The following is a 25,868-nucleotide window of genomic DNA, read 5'->3' on the forward strand; positions in this document are numbered from 1 at the left end:
AATCCAATCCAATATTATGCACCCAATGCCTATCTTGTGTGTCTCACCCACTGTAGCGACGGTACCCTATCATCCCTCTACACATCTACACCGCTCTCTATTTCCAACAACACGCCTCAACCTCTCACATTCCATTCCATTTCACCTACCTTTCATCCTTAGTTCCATCCTCCATTGTGCCTCCTCCTCATTATATATAGATCCATTTTTGTAATAAGCATCCTCCAATCTCCTTGCTATATCGTAGTAATCCTTAGATTTACAAAAAAGCCTTCACTCTGTACATTACTAATACTTTACTGAATCGTTTTTCATGAAAAGAAAGATTCACAGTGTTTGCAGACGATTCGCTAGAGTGAATACGACATCAGAGAGATATATTAAACGCGGATGTGCAGAATACCTAATTGATACCCTTGTATACAGTATCCTCCTATTCTACATCATCCAGTTTAGTTCCTTTTATATTGATGAGTATGTACGTCATTTGCAAGATGATTCCCCATCTACCCTTTTCTACCGTTTTTATTGTATCATTCGATTGATTCTATAAGTTTCTAGCGTGTATTCTTTAGTATACTGGAGTTGTGGATTTTGTGCAATTTTCTCTTTTTCTATTGGAAAACGACCTTAATCTCTCCGGTACATCATTCTATTATCCTTTCAAACGAAGGGATATGAGAAAGATATGCCCCGACAGTCGGATATGGAGGCCGTTGAGCAGAACTATCACTACTGCTCACGTTGCAAGCTGGTGGTGCATGACATAAGTGTACACTGTGACATTTGTGACGAGTGTGTCTTAGGCGTATGTTTTTTTGTAAATTTCCTTTGACTGTAGTATGATCATCACTGTACCTTAGTAAGAAACTGCGTTGGCTACAGGAATATCCGTGTCATTACTACATTTTCCTTGTTTTATTTTTAGTATTTTGTTTTGCTCTCAGCATATTGTGGAATTTATGGAATTCTTAATGCCATCATTTCTTCTGCTTATGCCTTGAATATGGTATATGTGTATATTCTGTCTACCTCGACTAGAGACTATCGCCTTCTGGAATTGTATTGTTTAATATTTTAATGGGTTATTTGATCGGACCCCTATTCATCCTATTTTCCAAAATGTGTATCGACGACGATCAAAAGCGATCGATCTCTGCTATCAATTTTGCGAAAGAGAAGTTAGGATGGGTGTGGATTCTTCCTATAGCGTATTGCCCCGCATGGAGCGACTAACCTTGTTTGATACAAACAATTGAATTGCGAAGGTTTTGTACAGAACTTTTCGCTTTATCCATCATCGAGCTCACTTTTTCTCCAAAAGAAGACATGGAATCGGCAAACTTGTCCTTCATGTCTCCGCTCTTGGCAGAGTTCACCGTGTTTTCAATCGAACTTTTCGCTCTATTTACATAACTATTTACTGAATCATGGATCTGCTTGGAAGCAGGAGGAATAGGTTTGCCAGGAGGAACTTCTCATTACTCGGTATAAACGCTTACCTGTCTTTACTACATTGAGCATCTCTTCGGACTCAACTTGAAGTCGATCAACCTACATAAAAAACGAATCAGAAACACACTCGATCATAGATTGCATCCATTCGCTTCAAAACGCGATCCATTTTATCCTACGAATCATCCCTGTAATTCTCTTGCACTGAATATTCTCCGAGTTGGTTAAGAACTTGTGTTACACGTTCAAATCCTTCATTATCGCTAACGACATCATACTGCTTCTGCAGCGATCCAACAACTTCCTAGTATCAAAGAATGAAAAGATATCCACTTGCTGCACTTCCAAATAATCTTCATATGACTTTTGCAATGATTTCACCCTCGACACAAGATCTGAAGTAGCATCCCGAACGAAATCTCTATTTTGCTCGTCAGTGGACACAACATCGCTAGGAGACTGAGTCCCAACGGGTGAACGATCCAGAGAGTAACTCTGCTTGGGTTCTAGTGCAGAAGGCCAGTCTGACATTATTTGTTGATAGAAATCAATACCAATCTGCCAAGAATAGGAATTCCAGATTTATGGAAAAAGGGTTTTGAAACGCTATTCTTGAATTTACGATCTTGGATTCAATTTTAAGGGCTTACCTTCAACAAAATGCCTACTGACTACGTTGATCTGGGTCCTTACCGATTTGAGAAAACTCTGGGAAGTGGCTCATTCGGAAAAGTCAAATGTATTTTATCGATTCTCAATTCAGCGGTAGTGGCAGTACATCGCTATACGCAGACAAAAGTGGCAATCAAGATTTTGAGCAAAGAAAAGATCAACAAGTTAGATATGAGCTCCAAAGTGAAGAGGGAGATTAATATCCTTCGTCTTTTTAAACATCCCCATATTGTGCGTTTGTAGACTTTGTAGACTTTATTTCACTTAGATATGAAGTTATTGACACACCAACGGACCTATTCTTAGTAACGGAGTATGTGGAAGGAGGTGAATTATTCGAGTATATTGTACACAACGGAAAGGTACGGCCTCTTCATGCTTCGTCATTTTCAGCTTTCTGAACAAGAAGCGCGAAGATTCTTCCAGCAAATCATTAGGTTTTCTTTCCTTCCGCTCTTTACTCTAGCGGCATCGAATACTGCCACATGCACGGCGTCGTTCACCGCGATCTAAAGCCCGAAAATCTCCTCCTCGACGAAAATCGGAACATCAAGATCGCCGACTTCGGTCTAGCGAATTTCCTAGAAGACGGCTGCTTCCTCAGCACTTCCTGCGGCTCCCCGAACTACGCAGCCCCCGAAGTCATCTCGGGTCGTCTCTACGCAGGTCCAGAAGTGGACATCTGGTCCTGCGGCGTGATCTTGTACGCGTTGCTCTGCGGCCGGCTGCCTTTCGACGACGAAAACATCTCCGCGCTCTTCCGCAAGATCAAGAGTGCCTCGTTCTTTCTCTCTCTGTTTCCCTAGACGGCCTCTACCGCTTGCCCTCGTTTCTCTCGAAAGGTGCGCGCGATCTCATCCCCGAGCTCCTCATGAACGACCCCGTGAAGCGCATCACCATCCCCGAGCTGCGCAAGCTCGCCTGGTTCCAGACCTCCTGCCCGCCCTACCTCGCCATTCCCTGGGAGGACTACGAGAAGAACCATCTGTACGCGTTCCCCGCGGGAGTCACCCCAGAGTTTCCACGATTAACGCCCCGGAATTCATGGAGTCGCTCATGAACGGGCCGTTCAAGCACATGAATCGCGCCGCCGTGCTCTCCGCGATCGCCAGCAAGTCCGCCAACTCGGTTTCCCCGTTTCTCCGATGTGACGTAGATCAAAGTGATGTACGAATTGATGCTGGACGCCGCGATGAAGCGCGAGCGACAGGCGCAGATCCGCCAGACCGCCCTCGAGACGCCCACCGAGACCGCCGTCGCGACGCGTGGTGCGGGTGGAGAACGAGGTTTAACGAGTAGTGAGGGGGAAGGAAGCGGTGGACCCGAGTAGCCGTGTGATGCGGATGATGCGATGAGTAGAGCTCCGCAATAAACGGTGGTTCCTCGGTGTGCAGTCGCGAAAGGACGCGGCCGTGATTATTATTGAGGTGTGCAAGACGCTGGCGCTGTTGCAGTTCCAGTGGTTTTTAGAAAACGAGTATTCCAGAAATAGCGGTTTTTTTTTGCTAACCGGTAGATATCGCGTTCGCTGCCGATTCGCAGCGCGGCTGGGAGCGAGCGAGTTCGTGACAGAGATGCGTCTCCAGTTGTACAAGGTGCAGGAACACGCGTATTTGCTGGACTTTCAGAAGCTGGACGGGAATGTGTGCTCGTTCATGCATCTATGCGGAATGATCATCGACCAGCTGCAGAAGGGGCTGTCGCATGCCGCACAGTTTTCTCGGTGATGTGTTTGTGTGAACAAACAAGCGAATGAAAGAGAGAAATGTTGAGTGGACCCAGCGGAGAACAGCTCGAGGGGACTGGGGTAGAGGGACTTAGAGGGGCCATCGAGGTACTAGGCGTGCTAGATATGTTCGTGGCGCCGAAAAGTTCTGATTGAAGCTCACGAACGCCCTGCGAGTAGTGAAGGAGGATTTGATTCCGCTCAATGGGCTGCTCCGCTTGTTTGTTTCGGTAGAATGCGATTCGAATCGTACTGTTGACGGGAGAAACGACTTCGCAGAGAGAACAGCTTGAGGGATCCAGGATGCCATTAAAGTTCCAATTGATGATTGGGTGAATCACTGTCGACACAGACACGTTTTCCACCTCTCTGAAAGTATTGAAAAGGGTCGCATTCTGATATAACAATAATTTTTGTTTGGGGCTCCTTATCGGCCGTCTCGTCGTGAAATAGTTCCAGGGAACGTTGTACACATCGGCCTTTGGATAGTCCTTCACCCATTGGCGAATGAGCGGAATGATCGTCTTCACTTGCCTCTTCTTGGTGGCGTAATAATATTGGTCAATATCGGCCACTAGCACAAACCGAGAAGAGTATTTATTTCGATAGAAACAGGACATGACCTGAGCCTCTTTGTGGCCATATCGAACGGTTGTTCCGTTCTTTCCTTGTCTGGAATTAAAGTTCCAATCAACAAGATCCACCCGGCCGGGGTTATTCATGGTTTTGAGTAATTTCTGGTATGGAACCAGAGGAGCAACACTATAAACTACAGCTCTGTCGATTCCAATTAAGAAATAATAGGAAAGCCAATGTCTTAATTGGTAGGGTGAAATAGGGTCCATAATCACTGTACACACGGTGGAAGTCACATAGGAGGGAGGTGTGGGACGTACACAAACTGTTATGTTTTCAATTAAACGATTTTGAATGTTATTGCGAAGTGAAATGGTAAAAGCGTCAATAAAAGGGGCAGTTTTTCTGTAGGTAGTGTAAACCAGCGGAATATTGTATCGAAGGACGATCTGGAAAGGCTTTGTTACATTTGGGCAGAATTTGGAAGAATAGTCCATTCCATAAAAAAATATAGAATAATTGTAATGAAGTTCGGGCTGTCTATCTTTCCACGGAATATGGGCAAGGCTTAGAATCACGTACAAATCAACTCTGTTTCGTCTTGCGTAGGCAATCATATCGGTCAGAATAGGTTCAGATTGATTTTTGTTGAGGCTATCATAATAGCTGGTCATGCTTTTGCACTTTTCCCGGAGGCGTCGATATTGCTTGGGTTCCTACCCAGTATTCACCTTAAAAGCACAGTACAATTTCTGCTGTTTTTATTACAATGTTTCTTTTTGGTGCTTTGCGAAATACCCTGAGCGTTACAGAACAACGATGTACAAATACACTCTTGAGAATGGCATGGCATACGAGTGCTGTAGAAAGGGCTTGTCGGCATATAAACTCAAATCCACATACACCACCAACTATTCGTCATGTACCATATTCAAAACGACATAAACATACACAGCAAGCAGATTTAAAACAAAAAGAAACATGAAATAAGCAATTACCCCTTAACTGAATTCTCGAAAACCTCGGGACATAAATCTGTAAACTTCAGCACATCTTCATACATCGACGCGTAATGGATCGTCAGATTCTCCTTAATGTATTCTGGCAGCTCCTACGCTCGACCGCTCCCATCACCCCTACATTCACATCGCGTCTGTTCTCCTTCGGCAGAATGATTTCGTTCACGCCGGCTCTTCGTGCCGCCATCACCTTCTCCTTGATGCCTCCCACCGGGAGCACCTTCCCATTGAGGCTGATCTCTCCGGTCATCGCCAGCCCCTGCCGCACGGGTCGCTGCAGCGCCAGCGACAGCAGACTCGTCGTGATCGCGCAGCCCGCGCTGGGCCCGTCCTTCGGCGTAGCGCCTTCCGGGAGATGCATGTGCAAGTCCTGCGTCTCGAGCACGTCGAAGAGGAGCGATCGGGAGGGCAGCGGCCCCGGGTCGGTGCGATGGGCGGCGAAGTTCTGGACCAAGCGGTCGTACAGAGCGTCGCTGCGCGCCAAGCGCTGCATCCAACGCCGCGCGTTGAGGTAGGCGATCTGGATGCTCTCCTTCATCACGTCGCCCAGCTGGCCGGTCATCGTGAGATGCCCGGTCGACGGCTTGGCGGGCTCCGAAGGCGCGATCAGAGACGCATTCTGCGGCTGAATGAGCGGGAATTCCGAATTCAGAGAACCATTGGGTGGATTGATGGATGCGTTATTTTGACCATTTTGACCATTTTGACCAGTATTTTGACTCGATGAGGGGCTCGTCCCATTCGAACTCGTCGCACCGGCGCTCCGCAGACTCGCTGGAAGCGTTTCGCGCAGCGGCGGCAGCGTGGTGTCCAGCGGATGCGGCCTGATGGTCTGGCTCTCGATGTACAGCGTGGCGCCGCCCATCGACGTCCAGGCCAGCCCCATCACCACTCCCGGCGGCGTGACCTCGTACAGCCGATCGGAGAGGAAGATCCGCTGGCCGATGTACTGCTCCAAGTCCTTCGCGTGGATCGTGAAGTCCGTCGATTCGATCTCCGACTGGCTCATCGTCGCCAGCCGCATCGCCACCTTCCGATAGATCTTCTCGATGCTCTTCTACCCGTTACCGCGTTTCCACGTTTCCACTTCCAGGTTGCGAACGCCCGCCTCGCGGCAGTACCATCGGATCAAGCTCTGCAGCGCGTCGTCGGCGATCGCGAGCGACTTCGGCGTCGTTGGGCGCTCGCTAGGCGTCAGGCAATCCAAATCGAGCGAGAAACGGCTCCAATCCGGTGGCGATGCGGACCTTCTTATCGAGAAAGCGCTTGGAGATCTCGAGCTTCTCCTGATAGTCGTAGCCGCTGACGCGGATCACTTCCATGCGGTCCAGAAGAGGCTGGGGAACGGTGCTGAGGTCGTTGGCGGTGCAGATGAACAGCACGTTGCTCAGATCGAAGGGAATGTCCAGATAGGTGTCCAAGAACTCCTTGTTCTGGTTCGGGTCCAGCACTTCCAGCAGCGCGCTCGCCGGATCGCCCTGCTCCTTACGCCCATCCGTGAACCCCACGTTCCGCGACGCGGAGATCTTGTCGACCTCGTCGATGAGAATCAGCGGGTTGTTCACCTTCGCTTTCTTCATGCACCAGATGATTTTGCCGGGCAGCGACCCGATGTACGTCCGCCGATGTCCCTTGATCTGCGCCACGTCGTTCGCTCCGCCCACCGAGAACTGGCAGTACTCGCGGCCCAGCGCGCGCGCGATGCTCTTCGCGATGGACGTCTTCCCGGTTCCCGGCGGCCCCACGAAGCAGAGCACCTTCCCCGCGATGTGTCCCTGCAGCTTCCCCACGGCGATGAACTCGAGAATGCGGTCCTTCACGTCCTTGAGCCCGTAGTGGTCGTCGTTGAGCACCTGCTGCGCGTACTGGATGTTCATCTGGTCCTCGCTGTGCTGCGTCCACGGCAGATTGATCACCCAGTTGATGTAGTTCTGCGTCGTGTCGAACTCCGCGTGCTGGATGTCGATGAACGACAGGCGCTGCACTTCCTCCTCCACCGCCTATTCTCGACCCGTTTCTCCATCTCTACTGCGATTGCCGCGGGGGAGACGTGGTCTTTGCGCATCTGCTCGAGCTTCGCGTTGACCATGTTGAGATAGTTCTGCTTGGGGTCCTTGTCGCCGCCCATCTCCTTCTGGATCGCCTTCAGCTGCTCGTGGAGGAAGTATTTCCGCTCGTTCTCCTTCGTCGCCTTCTCGATCCGCGCCTTCAAGTCCTTCTGCAGCTGCATCAACTGCAGCTCCGCGTTGAACACTTTCACGCTCAGATCCAAACGCTCGCTCATCGAGCTCGCTTCCAGCAGCTATCCCTCAGACACCGCGCCCGGTCTCACCTTTTGGAGGTCTTCGCGCTTCGCGAAGGGCATGTACCCCGCCAAATTCGCGAGATAGAGCGGATCACGCGAGCCGCTGTATTCCTTCTCGAAGGACGCGAAGAGCTGCTTGTAGAGCGGATTCTGCGCCATGAGCAGATCCACGTAGCTGAGAAGCTCGTTCGAATACGCCTTCATCGTGATCTCATCGAGGTTCTCGCTGAGATAGGGCAGCTTGGAGGCTTTTACGATCATTGGAGGACCCTTCTCCACCATGCTGTCAATTCGAATACGCGCCAGACCGCTCACAATGAGACTGGCACTGTTGCCGGTCATGCGGAGGTCGCGGAATTCGGCGCAGCTAAAAGTAAAATGATAGGAAACTAGAGTCGTACGTTCCGATCGGGTAGATTTCGCTGAGATCATTCACGACGCTGGTTGTGTACTTTGGGGGATTCTTCTGGAGAAACAGACCGATAATGTTGTCTTTAGGCTGGATTTCCTTCAACTTTTGAATAGTTAGGCGATCCGTCACCGTAAACTTCTGGATCACGCCAGGAAGAAGAGGAACTGAAGGCAGGGGGAGTGCTGGTAGGACCAAGGAATCGTTCACCTCGTAATGAAGATGGAAAAAGTCCTTTATGTTAAAATCATAACCCATATCGTTTCCGCCTCCACCTCCTACAATAACCGGAGCTTCCGCGAAGCCCATCTTTCCAAATTCATTATTTTCAATATCCGAATTGAAAACGAGAGACTTTTCTACAATGTTCCTCCTATAAGGTCTTCTAGCGCTAGTTTGGAACGTTGGTTTTTCCACCTTGCTCACTTTATCAGGCTCTTCCTTTTCTTCCTTCTTTTTCTCTTCCTTTTTCGGCTTGTCGTCATCTCTTGAGCCTCTTCTCCACCAGTAGCTACGCCTTTGTACCATCGGTGTGCAAAGACCAGTTATAACCGGCCTCTGCGCCAACAAGGCAAAGCTACTTCGTGAGAACTGTATGGAACGAAGTAGCGACATCCTACAAAAGAAAAATGAATTAAACAGTATAATTGGAATTCCAGAAATCGTCTGTTTCGCATCAAACATTTCGTATCGATCCAAGAAATTGAAAACTCCGGATTAATCATCAAGAAACGTCAGATTGCGAATGATTGCTTTGTGTTCATTCGACATCATCTTTGGAAACCGGATTCGAAATCGAAACACCAAGTCGCCAAACTCCCCCGCATTCTTTGAAATTGGCATTCCTAGACCCGGGTAGCGCTGCTCCGACTCCGGAGTGATGACCGCCGGGATCATCACATTAATCCTTCGTCCATCGAGATGCTCGTATTCAAATCGAAATCCGCACAGCGCCTCACGCAGCGAAATTTCGCGTGTGCACACCAGATCGTTCTCTTCTCTCACATACACCGCGTGCGGCTTCTCCTCCAAAACAAACACGATATCCGCGGGAATATGGCCGGGCGTTTCATCCCCCAATCTACCAATCATCCGCTCCCTCCACTCCGACTGTCGAAACGTGACGCGGTTTCCCCGTTTCCACCCCGGCTTCACATCGAATTCGACGATTTTCTCGACGGGCGTTACATCGCCATTGGATGAAACGGTCTTGCGCCGAATCTTCATCTTCTTCCGCGTGCCGAAGTATCTACATCGAATTCTAATCGAAGGAACACAATTCCTCCAGGGAACAATAAAACGCACGCGTGATCGGCGCGTCGATGATTGGCTCTTCCCCTTTTTCCACACTCCCAGGAACCGCGGGAACCGCAGGAACCGCGGGGATCGTCCTCGCGGGGGGCGGGTCGTCCAAAAAGGAGAAACCCTCGGCGTCGCTAGAATGGAGGAAGAACCGCGGGGATACCTCATGGAGGCGGCCTGGCGGAAGTCGCAGGTGCCAAAAAAACGCCTGAAAATGTCGAAGGGATCGGGCTGCGTGAACATGTGATGGCGGCGGTTCCGCGGGGAAAATTGAGTGGAAACTGGAGGTCGGGGAGCGCGGGGCGGCGTGGAAGGCGAAGAGAACATCGAAGAATTCGGTGGAATGTTCGAAGAATTCGGTGGAATGTTCGAAGAATTCGATGGAATGTTCGAAGAATTCGATGGAATGTTCGAAGAATTCGATGGAATGTTCGAAGAATTCGGTGGAACAGGGGACGGGTTCGACGGGTTCGACGGTTTCCCCGGTTTCCCCGGATTCGGAGAACCGCGGAACCCCGCGGAACTGGAGGAATTCGAATAGAACATGGAGGGAGTTTCGTCCAGCGAAGCGCCGAAAGGAACCGAATTCGGGCGTTTCGGCGGCTCGGGCGGGGAATTTTGGCGGGAATCGTAGTCGTCCTTTTGGGTGAAACTCCCGCTGTGGTGATTGGTTGAAAAATAGAAGGGAGCGCCGGTGGTTCGATCACACGAAAAATAGGGAGTATTTCGGGAATAGGGAGGGGGTGGTGGAGTTTCGAAAGAAGGTTCGGCGGAACGGCTCCAAAAATCGGATTGGTAGGATTGGGAGTTTCGGCGAGGAGGGGAGGAAGTTTCGCGGGGAGGAGGAGGAGGAGGAGGAGGAGGAGGAGGAGGAGAATTCGAAGGAGAAGGAGTGGAAGTTGGACGTGGAGGAGGCTTAGGAGCTGAGTTTGGAGGAGGCTTGGGAGCTGAGCTTGGAGGAGGAGGAGGAGATGATGATGATGATGCGTAGGGGGGTTCGTTTTCAGAAGAGTAATCGTAATAGCCATCAAAATAATCGTCATCTTGAGGAGGCACATCGCCATATAAGCCCTCCTCTCCATATTTATCATAAATGTCGCGTCTTCTTGGATCGCTCAAAACCTATGCATTATATATGCACATAGCATATACATCATAGGCTACATTAATCTCTTTAAACATAAACTCGGCTTCCGTCTTATTATTTACATTTTTATCTGGATGCCACTTTAAAGCAAGTCTACGATATCTAAATCTAACACGAACTTTCCAAATGAGCACGCTCTTTTTAATTCCTCTGCAGTTGCATTAACAGACACTCCTAACGTTTCATAATAACTTCTCGTCATATCAAACGTTAGCAAACGGAAGAAACGGCAGGATTCTTTGAAGCCGTAAGAAAAGCAAAACGGCAAATTGGATGATTCAAAAAACAAGCCAAAAATCAAGTTATACAGATCGAATCGTCGGATCACGGTCCTTTTTAGAGTCCTTCTTCTTCTTCTTCTCGGGTCTCACGTAGTACGGACTCGACTCGTGGATTTGGAAACCGAAGATGGTAGGCTGGTACTTCTGCGAGGGCGACGAGAGGAAGTTTGGATACTGCAGCAAGAACATATGCGGGAACGTGGTTCCAAAGAACGCTCCATCGATATCTAGGACGTCACGGCGATTTGATGGCAAGGTACCGGCAAACAGAGAAGGCGGATTGTATACTTCCTTGCAGCACGGGCAGAACAACTTCACACTGTCCACGTTTGGCTTGTCGCTCAGCCCCACAGGGAGGAGATTTTGGTTGTTACAGTAAACGCGGGAGCAGCATCCGAAATGGCAGTTGACGTACTTCTCCATCTAAAAATCAAAAATGGGTGTTAAACGGACCATCTCTTCCAGACCATCAAGAGTCAAGATATAACGAGCATGGATGAGTCCGTAGAGGAAGATAGCGGCTTCCTCAATCTCATTGGCGTTCACCTCCTCCTCTTTGATGAAATCGGGACAAAAGCACATACCGCTGCTCGAGTCGGAGCTGCTCATATCAGAGTCCAAAATGCGATTGAGAGCCTGCTTGTAGTGGGGGCACTCGTTGTCCAACCCGTAAAGGTTGAAAGAGTCGCGAATCCACTCTTCGTCGACTTCGCACATGTAGCAATTCTCATCTTTATTACAGAAATGACTAATCCACGACAACTCTCTGTGCATGAACAAAAGAGGTTCTTGCTTACTCCGAGTCGACGTCGGAATACGAGTAAGAAGAGTAACTAGAAATCGAATGCATCTCGACTCCGATAACCTGTAGAATGATTTTCTGATGTGTGTTTTTCCAACAAAGCACTTCTCCATTCAAAAACTAAATCTTTGACAACAACGTCGCATAGTTCTCGTTCATCTCCTGTGTGTATGTCTACCGCTCACCTTCTCCCTTCGCTGCTACGCTCAAAAAATCTCCGCAAAACCCGTTCAATTGCATCGACAGCGACATGAACCGCTCCGCCTCTTGCAGCTGATTCAGCCGCTGGTAGTACACTCCGCAGTTCCAGATGCGTGCTGCGACGTAGCTGAACTCCTCTTGCAGCCTCCCTGTGATGCAAGATCATCTGTGCTACATGTCCGTGAGAGCGGGCTCTGCGTGCATCTTCGCGATCTGCAGCAGCTGCTCGGCCCAGTGGAACTCTTCGCGTCTGGACTCGCTGACCTCGATGAGAGCGTGGATGATTTCGAGCACGCTGTCGAGCGTGTACGTCGGCTGCTGCATGAGCATCTGCAGAGCTCTGCGCAGACACTCCTTCTTGGGCTCGGGGAGCGCGCAACGCTGCTGCTGGAGGAGATAGAAGAGCTCGAGGTAGAGCGAGAAGGGCTCGTTGCGCTGCAGGATCGCCTGCACGAAGCTCTGCAGCGCCGCCGCGTCGCCGTGCGCCAGGCAGGCCAGCTCCAGCTTCAGCAGCGTGGCCTCGCTGGGGTCGGCGGGGTCGGCGGGGTCGGCGGGGTCGGCGAGGGCGCGCAGCTGGGCGCGCAGCTGCTTGCAGCGCTGGAGCATTTGCAGGCAGAGAGAGAGGTCCACGCGCGACGCCGAGGCGCGGTCGGTCGCGGGGGACGCGCTGGCGCCACGGCGAGGAACGCACGGAACGGACGGCGTGGAGGAGGCCTCCACCTCCATCCCTGGCGTTGGTTGGACTGACTGACCTGGCTGGACTGACTGGACTGACTGACCTGGCTGACCTGACTGACCTGGCTGACCTGGCTGACCTGGCTGCGTTGTCTGCGTTGTCTGGACGGATTGGAGCGCTGGCTGAGCTGGCGGGACTGGCGGATCATCGGTGAGGGTCTGGAGGAAGGTGGAGACCATCAGCATCAGGGCTTGGCAGAGCTGGCGCAGCGTGGAGGGTGTGGGGTCCAGATGGGATGCGAACTCGTAGACGCAGCGCCAGTAGAAGCAGGCCTGGGATGCAGGGGACGGACAACGCTCACCTGCGGGTTCTGCTGCACGCTGGAGAGAAAGATCCCCAGATTCCAGCTGAGGCTCGCGAACCACGCGATCTCCTCGCTGGACGCGAACAGACGCGAGCGAATCAGCGAGTCCGCGTTCTCTTGGCTCGACTGCGCGGCCTACGCGTGAGCCGAGCCGTCAAAGCGCGCTTTCATCGCCTGCAGCAAGCAGAGAAAGCAGTCCTGCACGCGCTCTGCGTGGTCGTCGTCCAGATAGGAAGGCAGATTGGCGAGGTCCATCGTGAGCTGGATGCGAGTGCGCAGCACGGTGGCGAGGTGAAGCTCCGATGAGTCGTGCAGCCAGTCGAACTGATGAATCACGGCGTCCAACATGGAGCAGGCTATGAAAGAATGGGAGGGCGGGCGATTCCTACCCACCGAAGGACGATTGCATTGCATCGCCTCATCGGCAGCGAGCAGCCGAAGCGTGTGGGGATAGCTGGTAGAGAAGAGCTCGCTTTTGCTGCAGATGGTCTAGATAGAACAGAAAGACGAACGCAGAGGTACTTCATCGGAGACGGAAGGCGTGTTGAGAAGGATTCGGTAGTGCAGAAAGAGCGCCTAGAAGAAGAAGAGAGAATGGACGGAAGAGCACTTTTTCGGTGGGTTGGATCGCGATGGCTTCTTGAACATGGTGCAGCGCGGATTGCTAGGCGTGAATTCGCTCGCTGGGATGGACGAAGTCGTGGAGTTTGAGCTGGCAGTACGCCCAGAGAGTGAGCAGCTCGCATCGCGTGGAGTCGGGGAATTCGAGCTGCAGCGATCGCTTGCACCACTACGCTGAAGGATGGAGACAGAAGCAACCACTGCGCAGAAACTAAAGTTGTCCTCGCTGTAGTAGTCCGAACAGAGCTGCGTGAGGGCGGACTGCAGCTTGTGGAGCCAGTCGTAAGGGATGGGGTTGGCTCCATTCATGTGTTCCTCGACGCAGGGAGTGAAGTACTCCATCGCCTGATCGATCTTGGTGGGGAAGGCGAGGAGCGAGCAGACGAGCAGACAGCGAATGCTCGCCGTCCACTCGGGGTGATGCTCGATCGTGTCCAACGCGCTGAGGGCTGAGGGGAGAGAGGGGAGAAGGATACCATTGCTTGCAAGCGGGACTGAGAGAGGTGGAATCGCAGAGGGCAGTGAGAGCGTCCAGAACGATGCTCATCTGCGAGGAATCGGCCAGAGAATTGATTTGGCTGTAGCATTCGATTGCTTTTTCGATGTGGAGTTAAGACTCAGATTTGTGATATTATATGATATGATATGATATGATGTGATGTGATGAAGATAAGATGGGATATGTTTTTTTGATCGACGTAGTAGAGCAAATAGAGATATTGAATGGGGACCGAATCGCGATGGACGCAGAGCTGCAGGTAGATGAGGCAGTTTTCGGATTCATGCAATTGGATGTATGCGTTTGCGAGGAGATAAATGATCTTCTCTCGAATAGGAGTGAAGTGATCGCTCGTCTCCTTCTCCAAAAAGCTCATCAGCATGGACGCCCATTCGCGGACGGCCTGCCATTTCTTGGCCTTGTGCAGTTCTCCGATGTAATTGTATCTGTCTTTGAAGGGTTGCAATACGCCCTACGTCTGGCTTGCAAAAGAAACCTTGAGATCGGGTAGATAGCGCAGACAATCGTCCTTTACACGAACGAGGATCTCGAAACAGACTTGCTCCTCTGCTTTCCGCTGCGAGAGCAGGATGTCGACCCATTCCATGAGTAAATCGTATTCGGCTTCTTTGAAATCGTAGAATTCTAGGTGGGAAAGAAGCAATGGCACTACTTCTCCCAGTGTCTGCATTCTGAATGATGGGAGCAATCTTATCGATCAGGGCAATGGCATTCTGGTAGCACTGGAAGGGAAGATCTCCCAAGGAGTAATCTTGCATGGAGCGAGCAGTATGCTGGTAGGCGCGAATGATATCGGGCGCGCTGGAAAGAAGGATCATGGGCAAATCTGCAGAGGAAGCAGCTTGGAAACAACTAATATGGAGAAGGATGCAGGCGCAAAATCGAATGCGAACGATCGGTTCTGCGTCCCTTTTCTTCTTTAGCCACATTCTACACTCATTGTATAGCACAGAAGCGAGTTTGAGCAGTTCTTGTTGCTCGCTGAAGGGCTGTTCTTCTCGCTTCAATGCCTCTCTGCAATTTGTTTCGAAGCCTAGAAGTGACAGTGGTGTTTTGGTCTTACTCTCTTGCAGCTCGTCAGGTATTTGGGGTTCACTGCGAATGATGTCTATGATCGTTCTTGTTTGTTCAATTAAGGTTTGCATAGGTTATGGTTACTACTAAGACACTAATTTATCGTGGATCGAGCATGCTGACATTTCCCTCCTTGCACCATTTTTGGTTCATCCAATGATATCGAACAGCCCAAATAAGTTTATATGAGTCTACAGATCGATTACCCTGTGGAGTATTTTTCAGCAATCAAGAGAAAAAAAGAATTCCACCCGATGACCTAAAAACGAGAATTTTATGTTAGATTTCTTAAACAGCATTCTAAGCCTCCAACAAATAAAGATATTCAATGATGAGCCAAAAATCTTTTTCGGATGAACAAATCGAATGTGCTTGTTTAGGAACTAGCAAACTTGGTAGGATTCATAAAAACCAATCCCACGGAATGGAATTAGTTGTGGAAAAAAGCGAATCATTGCTGGTTCGGTTTGTCATGAACCCATGTCAGATTCATTCGTCCTTTAGTACCTATCTTTATACCATTATTTTCGGTTCAGAAAACACATATTCGCAGCCATTCTGAATTAGGGACATTAGGGAGGTTTTTAAATAGGGTGTATTGATTTCATTGGATGAGTCAATTTCGTTCCATTTCTTTATTGTCTTAGACTACCTGTCTAGGAAATATGATAAACCAGCAATATCAGGTAAATGCGAACGGTCAACAGCGGGAGTATTATCAAGTCGCTCAAGGTGTAGTACCTGGTAGCTCAGGTACCGGAAGCGGAGGACGAATAATTTGTAGATCTTCACGCTTTGCAAAGTCAAGTACCACAGCAGATGGCCTACAAACAGGGAATAGAGGGTATTGATAATTTGTATCAAACCAACATATCAGTTATGCCCTATGTGTATAGTTCAGCCTATGCTGCACCAAGAATACCTGCTCAGATAGGTACTCGATATCCGAACGGAATTATCCAGGATACTCAACCAAACGTTAAGCGGGTCGGCGTTATGAACAATCAAGTATTTGATCCCAAAGTCTATCCTAATTCTGAAATGCCCTACGATCCGAACTGTATTCCAAATCCCTATAATTCCTATTGTTTCTCAAATCAGCAACCTGCCTTTCAATATACCAACATGCATCAACCCAAGCGTGATGCGGCGAACAATGGCCAATATCAGGTCGTTGATAATCAGTCAAAGAAGCAGCATGTTCAACAACCTTCTCCGGTTGTCTTCCTGCCTCAGATCAACTCCTTCCCCTATGGAGCTCCTCTCTATCAGAATCTGTCTGCAGTTTATCCGCCAGGCACGCGGCCGTACCCTTCCTACATCCCTGGGAAGGCAGAAACAGGTAGGGAGTCTGTTTTCTCTTCTGATGGTAGTCTCCGATAGTTCGAACCTTGAGCAGGACGCTGCATGGATTCTCTGCAACATGCGTCAAGCGAAGCGGAACACGCCCAATTCCTCCTCCTCCTATCCTTCTTTTATCGTTCCGTCCTCGATGGCTCATCTTCCTCAGTACACACAACCCCTCCAATTTACACAAGCACAGGCTCAGGCACAAGCGCAAGCTCAAGCACAAGCGCAGGCTCAGGCTCAGGCTCAGGCTCAAGCTCAGGCTCAGGCTCAAGCTCAGGCACAGGCTCAAGCTCAGGCACAAGCTCAGGCTCAGGCACAAGCACAAGCACAAGCACAAGCGCAAGCTCAGGCACAAGCTCAGGCTCAAGCACAAGCCCAGGCGCAAGCGCAAGCGCAAGCGCAGGCTCAGGCTCAGGCACAGGCGCAAGCTCAGGCTCAGAGTCAGAGCCAGGGTCCGAGTCAGAGCCAGGCTTCGGTTCCTGTGCAAGCTTCAATGCAGCCATCCGTGCCGGCTCGTGCGTCTCTGCAGCCGTCCTCCCAGCCCGCTTCGCAACTGCCGTACCCTTCCCCGTACGCCTCCCAGGCGCACGTTCCTCCGCCATCTCCGTCCCATCCCCACTCCCAGCCCCCTCTCGCTTCGCCCTCCCAGCCGCACCCCTCGCAGCCGCAGGCCTCCAGCCAGTCCTCCGCGGCGCCGCACCCGCCGATCCCTCCTCTGTCGCTGGCCTCGCTGACCTCGGCGCCCTTCCCGATCCCCGCGGAGAGCTCCACGCCGCTGCCCGGCTCGGGCGTGCGCTCCGCGACGTGCCCGCCGATCCCCACGCCGCCCAAGGTCATCTACCACCAGCAGAGCGGACACATGTGGATCGTCCCCACCGACCGCGAAGAGCGCCGCGAGGTCCCCGCGGATATCATCCCCTCCCTCGATCCCGCGCTCTACACGCACGGCGTCGCGGGGATCAAGCAGGCCGCCACCATGCCCCACCCCCTCCAGACACCCGCTCCCGCGGGGAACGGGGCTAAGGCTGCACAGCCCGCGGCGAATGGGCCCAATGTCCCAAATGGACCCAATGGACCCAATGGACCCAATGTCCCTATTGTACCGAATGTCCCGAATGTCCCTATTGTATCGAATGGCCCCAGTGGAAACAGTGGAAACAGTGGAAACAATGGAAGCAATGGAAACAATGGAAGCAATGTCCCTATTGTACCCAATGTCCCTATTGTACCTAATGTCCCTATTGTACCGAATGGCTCCAATGGCCCCAATGTGACCAACCCAATCAGTGGAAACAGTGGAAACAGTGGAAACAGTGGAAACAGTGGAAACAGTGGAAACCGTAGAACGGAGGGAGAGAAGGAACTCCCGAAGGAAACGCGCGCGGAGGGCGTTGAGAAGAGCAAAGATGGTGTGGAAACGACGGAGGAAAGCGCTGGAAAGGAGTCGGAAGGAGCGAAGGAGCAAGAAGCGATTCATCCGATCGTGCCTACGAAGGTGACTGGAGAGGAAGAAGTGCCTCTCATTCGTGTTTTTGCGGCGAAGTCAGAAGAGCCAAAGCCGATTCTCGTGAAAGAAGACGTGGTTCAAGAGAGATTGGATGGCAGTTCTTAACGAACATTGCGATGGTTATTTCGTTTCTTATTTCTTTTCTTTCCTTCATTTTGTATCTTTTTGGGAGTGTTTGTTGGATTTCACCTTCTTTTTTTTTACCACCAAAATCGGATTGCCGCCATTTTTTTAATAAGTTTATTGGGTTGGAGTTTTATGAAATCACCGAGCAATTATGTTGATTCGTCTGCGACAGAGTCGGAGGAATACTCCGAGTCGGAAACAGAGGATTATCTCAAGGGATTGGGAGAAGAACAAAGAGTATGTATCGTAGTGATCAACAATGTGTGGGAAACGTTGTGGGTTTTTCTTACCCCCTGATTGTAGAAGCTCGTTCAAGAACGATTAAGCGCAGCTCAAAAGCAGTTTAAAACATTCAACGAAAACCAGCATGACCAAAAGGTACAATAGACTGCCAGCCTCCATTTTCTAGATCAATGATGTTATGACTCGTATCGATGGTATCGATGAAAAGGCAGCGGAGTTGGCGATCAAATCGTGCTATGGGAATGAGGTATCAGTGAGAGGTTTGTGTTCTGGGTAGTTACTGGCAATTAAACGTTTGATGGACAATTCCAGCTATAAACGAAAAATAAAGGAAATGTCGTCCGGAAAGAGAGAGGTGGACTTGGAGGAGATCATGGTACAGACACTCTTTTTCTTGAACTTAGTACCACAACTGGAAGCAGGATGTTCGGAGGGCCCTGGAATCGGATTCGGAGAACGAAACAGAAGAGGATGACGGTGATGAATATGTGATTCACACTCGTTCGTCTCGTGAAAAGCGTCACCGTCGTTCCCACTCGGATAGTGACGAGTTTTCGAGCGATGATGCAAGACATCACGATCGAGAGCGCAAAGGCCCTCGTCTTGCGTTAGATGAAGCGTTGATCCTCGTATTGAACAATTTTCGCGTTTTCACTCAAAGCTTGCCAACCTCAAATCGCCGCCCAAAGAAGAAGACCATCACTCGAAAGAGAGCGAGTCTCCGATGACGGAACCGCATACCGACGAATCAGGAACAGGAAACGACTCGGAAACCAGCGAATCGAGCAAGAAGTCGCTCATCGCCCGTCGCATCATCTCTTTTCGTTTCATAGATAGGCGAGAAAAAGCTCTTCAAATCGCTCTCTGGCGTCAAATCAAGCCAAGTTCCCGAGAATATGCTTCGCCAACTCGGCTGGAGCGAAGCTCGCATCAAAGCCTTCCGGAACCGCGAAACGAACCCCAATCAATATTACTACCGTTTTAACGACCCGGGCGAGCCGCAGGCGACTGGAAAATGGAGCCAGAAGGACAAGGCGCTGTTTCTGAAGCTCATCGCGCAAAATGGAGTGGACTATCGAGTAAGCGTTCGAACCCTTCGCAACGCATAGTGGGGCATTTTCTCGATGAAAATCCCGGGCCGCGTCGGCTATCAGTGCAGTAATTTCTATCGGCAATTGGTGCGCGACGGCGAGATCAAAGACGAGAACTACGAGGTGAACAGCGACGGGAAGCTTGTGTTTCGGCTTCGGAACTCGGCGGGGAAGAACATGGAGAAGAGAAAAAGGGCGGGCACGTCGACGAGCAAAACGCGCAAGCGAGCGAGGCAGGAAAGCTCGAGCGACGAGGAGGCGGAAGAGGAGGAGAAGGGCGAGGTGCTGCCGGTAGGAGAGAGTGGCTGGAGTGAGAGAAAGGACTACATTGATCCGATGACGATGATGCCGGTGCAGACGCCTGCGATTTCGCCGTATGGACATGTGATGGGATACGATTCGTGGGTGAAGGTGCTGAATCGAAACCCGAAGAATACGTGTCCGTTCACGAAGAAGGTGGGATTGGAGAGGAGGATTGAGGGTAGAAACTGACACGACGCTCCCTTGTAAAGCTAACTTTTGAGAATATTGACGAGTATCGTGATAAGATCATTAAAGTCAACGGTTTTGATGCCGAGTTTCATGAAAAAGAATGATCTGTTTCTGTTGTTCACGGATCAATCCACTCTCGATTCCAAATCCAAATACTTCATACGAAAACATTTATTTATTGATTTATTGATTTATTGACTTATTGATTTATTTGGTTGTTTGTTTGAACAAGGTTGCGAATCAAAGATTGAAGACTGTGTGAATGAAAAAGCGGTCCACACCAGTCTGTGCATGCTTAGCCTTGTCTAGCAATCATTCCACTTGTGTTTTGATGTGTTTTTGCCTCGAAGAATGATTTCAGTCAATTCCTTTTTCTCTATTTTTGCGAATCAGCCACAACCACAGTCACACTCACAATTACTACCACAATTAAAAACGCATTCACTCCGTTCCCCACCTTTTTCCATCGATCTCTCGATCGCCTCTCCACAAATCCATTTCCTCCAACAAACACACCATAAACTACTCAAATGTATATATATCTTGGGAAGATTACATAATCTCGTCACTAACTCTATCATCACTGTTCATGGATTCCACACGCTGCTCTCCTTCGCTTTCCTCTCGATTCTCCTCGATCGCCTTCAGCAAAAACTCCATGCCTTCGCGGGAATATCTACCCCTCATTTCCGGTCCATTCTCCCACAAAATCTGCAGAATCGAGTTCTCAACGTCCGTCAAATGTCGATTCACCTGGATTCCCTTCGTGCTCACGCCTCGCCGCGCCCTACCTGCAGCAAATCCTCGATATTCCGCAGTTTGTTGTAGTAAAACACGCGTTCCTCCGCCAAAAGCATCTCCTACATCCCACTTCGCCTCCACAACGCACTCGATAATCGTGCAGCTTGTGCAGCTCCTGCAGCTGCTCCTGCAGATCGTGACACTGACTCTGCAGCCAGCTACACTGCTGTCGTAGCGACTCTGCCTCTCATTTTATCCCCTCAAACGAACCGTTTTGCTTCACCAACTCCGGAGAAGGCAAACTCGGCACGCTGCCGCCGCCGCCGCCGCCGCCGCCGTCGCGCCACGGAGACATGTGGTCCCGCGGGACCGTGGCTCGGTGCTGAGGCGTGATGGGAGGGTAGGGTTTCCGCGGGGAAGCGGTCGTTCTCGCAGAGATAATGCGGGTGGGAGAGTCGAAGAGAGGGGCTGCGTGGGTGCCGCGAGGCGTGTGAGGCGTGTAGGTGTCAGCCCGAGTGACTTCTGTGGATGAGAAGGAAGGAGAGAAGGCACTGATGGCTCCCTTTGATTCACTGCGGCGAGCGACGGGGTCGTAGGAACCTGATTTGTAGTTGGCATCGTAATAGGATTTTAAGGTAGCGAGAAATTCATAGCCCTCCTTTGATCCTTGTTTGGAAAGAATATTGATGTCAAAATCCTAGAGGGGGATAATCCCACAGAAATGGGTACAATAGGAATACTGAGTTTTTCAAATGCTTTACGTAAGATGCGGTAGTTCTTTTGGCACTCATAGGGAGTAGACGCGGAAAAATTGAGATTCTTCATAGGTACCGTTCCTAAAGTATCAAGATGACAAGGAGCGACAAACCGGGATGGATTAAATCAATAATTTGGCAGGCAACAGCACCTACATGTAAATTAACGCGGGTTCACCAAAAGTACCGTTTGATGCATCCTCTAATTTAATATAATTCGTACACAAAATATCGTTGATCCACGCCAGTAATTCATTTCGTGGAATAGATGCTTGTTTATACATCCACTATTGAATTACTTTTGGTACAGAACTATCAATAAAACGACACAAGCTTCTCAAAGAGCTTATTCGAGGGCAAACACAAATAATAATATCGTTAATAAAATGTCAGAAAGGGGAGTTATTTTTACATAATACTCTGTTGTCTCCTATAATATTCCCACTTAGCAAGGAAGACTTACTCAAGGTAGAAATGGATCTTGAGAAGGAAGATGCTGCCATTGATGAGCAGTTCGGTAGGAACCTTTGGTGTTTGCTCATTTAGCATTTTTCGTCCAGACCAACGCAAAGATTGACAATGTACAGGAATTTAAGAGTCTTGTCGATATTTATCTCAGCAAGCATAATATACCATATTCTCGTGAATCTTCTGGGTCCTGCATCCTATACCGGTGTCCATTTAGTGATACTTGTAGTTTCTGCATCAAAGGTGGAATTTGCCGTTCTAAGTCCCCGGGAAAGAAAGGTTTCTATTTTGGCAGCATAGGAGTGTAGGCGTTTTATCTTTAAACAGGGTGAGTCTGGAACATTCGTGCGGGTGGGAGAACGTTGGCTATTTTTCAAAGAAATGATTTGTAGATTCCTCGAGACAAGCGGAATACCAACTATCGCCCGTCTTATCAAAATCGACGTATACCTAGCGTCTTTCCTATAATCTCTAGCTTCTTTTATTCAATCACATAAATTAGAAAGCGCTACCAGCTCCAATGGATCGAGTTCGAGTCTTCCCTCGATGGAGCTGAGTCCTCTCTTTTCGATCCCTTCTTCCTCTTCTACAGTCAAAGTAGCTGGAGGAGAAGAAGAAGGGGGAGCAGTAATGGCAACAGCAACTACATCTACTCCTACTACTACTACATCTACTCCTACTACTACTACATCTACTACTACTACTACTACTACTACTACTACTGTCGCTATAAATCCAAATGCTAATGCTAATGCTAATGCTAATGCTAATGCTAATGCAACGGCAACTGCAACGGTAACGGCACCGGCTGCTCCTACCATTTTGCCTTCTCCCCAACCGAAGAATCCTCGCGCCAAGGAACGGCTCCGCTCGAAGCGTCCAATGTACTGCCGTAACGCGTACATGCACTACCTGGTGAAGCATTTGGTGAAGAACAATCCGTATATCAGTCTGCAGAGCATCATCGATGTCCTCGAGAAGAAGCATGTGGAATACAAAACCATCTCTGTTTCCAAAGCCAGAGCGGATGAACGAAGCCTTTACATCACTTCCATGAAGGATATAGTCGAGAAATTGAATCATTTAAGTAAGTGTATAGTGGTTATTGATTATCAAGAATCGATCATTTTGGAGGCAAATCCCAACGATCGCGTCGAAATCGTAACGTCTGTCGCTGCAGGAAAGGAACTCCTCTCTGCCCTGTTTATCTGTCCGTTCGGTTTGCAGCAAGCCCATCAACTCCAAAAAAAGCCCCTATATTTGGACTGCTGCTATTTGCACGGAGAAAACTCGGGCGTTTTGTTCCACGCTTCGGAAATCGATCCCGATTACCGTCCTGTTTTGGTAGCTTTTATGATCGCCGAGCAAGAGAGCGTTTCGAATTGGCGCCGATTTTTGGAATTCCTGGAGTCGAGCCATCTGCTGACTCCCGAAGACGACGTGGCCCACGTGCTTCTATCGCTGTGCATGCTGCTGGAGTCGAATCTTCCCCAGCTGGAGTACGCGTTTTCGGATTTGGCGGCAGAATCTTCGCCGTGGTACGTGAACGGCGCGGTGCGTCGGAAGCGGAGCATTCGATCGGAGTCGTTCACGCTTCGCGCGCTGCTGCTTCGCTGCGTGTTTGCGTACGGCGCGGAAGCCTCGCTGTTTTTGAACCGCCTGATGAGCGAAAAGAGCGATCTGTTCGACGAGCTGCAGCACTTGGGGAAGTGGAACCGAAGCCTCTTCGCGGTGCAGCTTCGCGAGCTGCATTCGCTCTGCTTGACGCACATCGAGCGCGATTTGCTCGAGCAGAACTCGCTGCAGTATTTGATGATCGACGATCTCGCGACGGGATTGTACTACTTTCAATGTCTCGATTGCGAAGAGCGGCGACACATCTACCTCCACTTCGATCCCGACGAGCTCACGCCGCACTTCCAGCAAGTCCTCGCGGAGTACGCGCGGTTTAAAGGCGAATATTCGATCGAAAACGGGTCGCCCTGCGCGGTTTCGATGCTGCTGGAAGGCGTGCAGCGCAAGTTCCTGGTCGATCTGGAGGGCAAAACCTGCTCCTGCGGGCTGTGGCAGGCGCTGCGGTTCCCTTGTCTGCATGGCTGGCTGGTGGCGACGGTGCGAGGCGTGGCGTGGGAGATGGTGGACGAGGGTCTGCACTCGGTGAAGCAGGCTTTGCGAACGTGTCCGTCGATGAATGTCCCGTCGTTCCCGCACTCCATTCTCACGCAGATCGCGTATTATAAGAAGAGCACGGGGAGGATGGAGAAGAACGCGCTGCCCGAGGCGCTGGCGCAGGCGGCGATTCTCCCGGTCAATGTGGGGGAAATGATGATTCCGGAGGAGAAGAATTTGATTTCACTGTGGCGTGTTTGTTCACAAACAAGAGAGCTTTGCGTCCAAACGCGGATCGTGTGGTCGTACGCGCAGCTGAAGAGCTGCGGACGGAGGTCGTTGAGGTAGAACATGTTGCGAACCAGCTTGCTGTGACCTTTGAGAACTTGCACTTCCTTCCCGGAGTAGAGAGAAAACACGCGGATCGTGTTGTCGGAACACGTCAAAATCGCGTTTTGCTCGCGTGCATCCAGCGCGATGGAGCCCATGTAGTACGAATCGGAGAGCATCGAGCTCACGTACAAGCTCTGCACATGTTCGTTTCGCTCGTACGGAAACACAATCACGTTGCTTTTGTCGGTCAAGGCCACCACATAGCGCTCATCGCCCATCAGAACGCAATCCGTGATGCAGAACGACACGTGCATGTCCCACTCGTGCTGGTTGATGCTCACTTCCTTCTTCGCCTGCGTCCTCCAATCAATATACGTCAAGAACGGCTGGTTTCGCTCTGCTAAAATGATCGTGTGGTGGGAAGGAGCGATCGCAATCCCATCCACGGTGTATTTGAAGTAATAACGAGAAACCTCATGCAGAGCTCCGTCTTCTTTTATATCCCAAACAGCCACCGTGTTATCATAGCTCGTGCTCAACACGATATTCAGATTCTCGCTCTTTTTGAAGCGGAGAATGGCCTTCTCGTGGAGTTTCTTCTCCGCTATTTTCTAGAGTCGATCGATCGATCCCGAATCACCTACTGTGAGCTTTTTGATGATGTAATTCTCGGAGTCGATTTGGAAAATGTGAACCATTCCATCCATACAGCCAGCCAGTAAATACTTCGAGCCACGTACCAGGACGAGAGAGCAGCAGGGAGCCGATGTAGGCACCTCTGAAACGATGGAATTGTCGTCGAGAGAGATACAGACAAGTCGTTTGGTCACATCTGTCGAAAAAATGTAATTTGAGTTTCGTTCCCATGGGACCACGCACAGAATATTGCTAGAATGGACAGTGGAAACAGTTTGTGTGCAAGAATACTGCTTCTTCTCCACTTCAGGAGAAAACACCAAGTTCTTGAAAGTCTCTGCTTCTTCTGTTGTAATTTCATTGGGTTCATCTTGCTCAGTCATAAACCCATCATGGGCAGCGCGGAGTTGTTCCTTCAGTGAATCGTTGTACTCTTTCAATTGTTGAAGCTACCATCATATGATACAGGTCTATCCATACCTGAAATCGGCACGACTCTTTGTATTTGTCGAGAGTTTCTTGTAAGGACGCAACTTGGCTTTCTAATTCGATAACACGTTTCCTTAGTTGCTTGTTCTCCTCTACTAAGTTGGTTTCCATGGAACGCAATAATCTAGGGAAGTTGTGGCATTTGAAGGCGAACGATTCTGTGGAAACAAGAAGGGCGGAGCAGTCAAAGGGATAGAGTAAGAGGGATATAGAAATATCCTCTGTCGAACTGTGATGCATAACACTTTTTGTATTTCTATGTATCCATATCCATCTTCGACCTTTTGCTATCAGAGTCAACCGTATGGACCTCCCACCTATGTTCCATGTGTGTTCTGTCACTCTACGATTCCTTCTGCCTCCATGGCTGCCCATCTA

At 50.0% G+C, this 25,868-nt stretch overlaps 12 protein-coding genes; 5 read left to right on the forward strand and 7 right to left on the reverse strand.

Moving 5' to 3' along the window:
* Positions 1-688: 688 nt before the first annotated feature.
* On the forward strand, positions 689-1,081 carry GSBLH_T00006015001 (uncharacterized protein; the record flags this gene model as incomplete). The annotated part of the gene is made up of 3 exons (XM_013038206.1): positions 689-808; positions 842-862; positions 929-1,081. The coding sequence occupies 3 exons, from the start codon at positions 689-691 to the stop codon at positions 1,079-1,081; spliced, it is 294 nt and encodes a 97-aa protein (XP_012893660.1).
* A 151-nt stretch (positions 1,082-1,232) lies between these two features.
* Positions 1,233-1,554, reverse strand: GSBLH_T00000066001 (uncharacterized protein; the record flags this gene model as incomplete). XM_013038207.1 has 2 exons in its annotated part: positions 1,503-1,554; positions 1,233-1,474 (listed from the first exon to the last, which is right to left on the reverse strand). Exons 1-2 carry the CDS (start codon positions 1,522-1,524, stop codon positions 1,233-1,235), a joined length of 264 nt encoding a protein of 87 aa, XP_012893661.1. The 5' UTR covers positions 1,525-1,554.
* A 561-nt stretch (positions 1,555-2,115) lies between these two features.
* Positions 2,116-3,187, forward strand: GSBLH_T00000067001 (uncharacterized protein; the record flags this gene model as incomplete). The annotated part of the gene is made up of 6 exons (XM_013038208.1): positions 2,116-2,194; positions 2,225-2,366; positions 2,396-2,489; positions 2,521-2,564; positions 2,594-2,901; positions 2,934-3,187. 6 exons carry the CDS (start codon positions 2,116-2,118, stop codon positions 3,185-3,187), a joined length of 921 nt encoding a protein of 306 aa, XP_012893662.1.
* Positions 3,188-4,054: 867 nt separating this feature from the next.
* GSBLH_T00006016001 (uncharacterized protein) lies at positions 4,055-5,358 on the reverse strand (the record flags this gene model as incomplete). Its single annotated transcript, XM_013038209.1, is given in 5 exon segments — positions 4,055-4,062; positions 4,107-5,145; positions 5,177-5,228; positions 5,285-5,340; positions 5,356-5,358. The coding sequence occupies 5 exon segments, from the start codon at positions 5,356-5,358 to the stop codon at positions 4,055-4,057; spliced, it is 1,158 nt and encodes a 385-aa protein (XP_012893663.1).
* Positions 5,359-5,423: 65 nt separating this feature from the next.
* GSBLH_T00000068001 (uncharacterized protein) lies at positions 5,424-8,185 on the reverse strand (the record flags this gene model as incomplete). The annotated part of the gene is made up of 7 exons (XM_013038210.1): positions 5,424-5,540; positions 5,570-5,824; positions 5,900-6,505; positions 6,536-6,635; positions 6,670-7,448; positions 7,478-7,750; positions 7,781-8,185. 7 exons carry the CDS (start codon positions 8,183-8,185, stop codon positions 5,424-5,426), a joined length of 2,535 nt encoding a protein of 844 aa, XP_012893664.1.
* Positions 8,186-8,879: 694 nt separating this feature from the next.
* GSBLH_T00000069001 (uncharacterized protein) lies at positions 8,880-10,646 on the reverse strand (the record flags this gene model as incomplete). Its single annotated transcript, XM_013038211.1, has 2 exons — positions 8,880-10,586; positions 10,617-10,646. 2 exons carry the CDS (start codon positions 10,644-10,646, stop codon positions 8,880-8,882), a joined length of 1,737 nt encoding a protein of 578 aa, XP_012893665.1.
* A 267-nt stretch (positions 10,647-10,913) lies between these two features.
* Positions 10,914-11,759, reverse strand: GSBLH_T00000070001 (uncharacterized protein; the record flags this gene model as incomplete). XM_013038212.1 has 5 exons in its annotated part: positions 11,690-11,759; positions 11,477-11,658; positions 11,346-11,446; positions 11,153-11,315; positions 10,914-11,119 (listed from the first exon to the last, which is right to left on the reverse strand). Exons 1-5 carry the CDS (start codon positions 11,740-11,742, stop codon positions 10,914-10,916), a joined length of 705 nt encoding a protein of 234 aa, XP_012893666.1. The 5' UTR covers positions 11,743-11,759.
* Positions 11,760-16,026: 4,267 nt separating this feature from the next.
* GSBLH_T00000071001 (uncharacterized protein) lies at positions 16,027-18,112 on the forward strand (the record flags this gene model as incomplete). XM_013038213.1 has 2 exons in its annotated part: positions 16,027-16,492; positions 16,524-18,112. Exons 1-2 carry the CDS (start codon positions 16,276-16,278, stop codon positions 18,110-18,112), a joined length of 1,806 nt encoding a protein of 601 aa, XP_012893667.1. The 5' UTR covers positions 16,027-16,275.
* A 1,160-nt stretch (positions 18,113-19,272) lies between these two features.
* On the forward strand, positions 19,273-20,171 carry GSBLH_T00000072001 (uncharacterized protein; the record flags this gene model as incomplete). XM_013038214.1 has 3 exons in its annotated part: positions 19,273-19,455; positions 19,486-19,923; positions 19,953-20,171. 3 exons carry the CDS (start codon positions 19,273-19,275, stop codon positions 20,061-20,063), a joined length of 732 nt encoding a protein of 243 aa, XP_012893668.1. The 3' UTR covers positions 20,064-20,171.
* Positions 20,172-20,476: 305 nt separating this feature from the next.
* Positions 20,477-21,785, reverse strand: GSBLH_T00000073001 (uncharacterized protein). XM_013038215.1 has 9 exons: positions 21,643-21,785; positions 21,569-21,607; positions 21,430-21,536; positions 21,253-21,397; positions 20,971-21,222; positions 20,849-20,946; positions 20,751-20,819; positions 20,666-20,721; positions 20,477-20,635 (listed from the first exon to the last, which is right to left on the reverse strand). The coding sequence occupies exons 1-9, from the start codon at positions 21,737-21,739 to the stop codon at positions 20,512-20,514; spliced, it is 987 nt and encodes a 328-aa protein (XP_012893669.1). The 5' UTR covers positions 21,740-21,785; the 3' UTR covers positions 20,477-20,511.
* Positions 21,786-21,889: 104 nt separating this feature from the next.
* GSBLH_T00000074001 (uncharacterized protein) lies at positions 21,890-24,380 on the forward strand (the record flags this gene model as incomplete). XM_013038216.1 has 5 exons in its annotated part: positions 21,890-21,972; positions 22,002-22,202; positions 22,232-22,284; positions 22,316-22,367; positions 22,399-24,380. Exons 1-5 carry the CDS (start codon positions 21,930-21,932, stop codon positions 24,378-24,380), a joined length of 2,331 nt encoding a protein of 776 aa, XP_012893670.1. The 5' UTR covers positions 21,890-21,929.
* Positions 24,381-24,546: 166 nt separating this feature from the next.
* Positions 24,547-25,730, reverse strand: GSBLH_T00006017001 (uncharacterized protein; the record flags this gene model as incomplete). Its single annotated transcript, XM_013038217.1, has 5 exons — positions 24,547-24,559; positions 24,585-24,976; positions 25,010-25,253; positions 25,293-25,450; positions 25,482-25,730. 5 exons carry the CDS (start codon positions 25,728-25,730, stop codon positions 24,547-24,549), a joined length of 1,056 nt encoding a protein of 351 aa, XP_012893671.1.
* Between the last annotated feature and the right edge of the window lie 138 nt (positions 25,731-25,868).

The sequence above is a fragment of the Blastocystis hominis genome (assembly GCF_000151665.1).
Source record: "Blastocystis hominis, Singapore isolate B (sub-type 7) whole genome shotgun sequence assembly, scaffold_0".
Classification (NCBI taxonomy): domain Eukaryota; class Bigyra; order Opalinata; family Blastocystidae; genus Blastocystis; species Blastocystis hominis.

What these genes read in the sequence shown, in the direction of transcription:
- GSBLH_T00000073001 (XM_013038215.1), bottom strand. Translation starts at nt 21,739, where the DNA reads ATGTATAAACAAGCATCTATTCCACGAAATGAATTACTGGCGTGGATC. An exon ending in ATTAGAGGATGCATCAAACG is followed by an intron (nt 21,608 to 21,642) that starts GTACTTTTGGTG and finishes ATTTACATGTAG; the next exon opens with GTGCTGTTGCCTGCCAAATT. An exon ending in AAAAACTCAGTATTCCTATT is followed by an intron (nt 21,398 to 21,429) that starts GTACCCATTTCT and finishes ATCCCCCTCTAG; the next exon opens with GATTTTGACATCAATATTCT.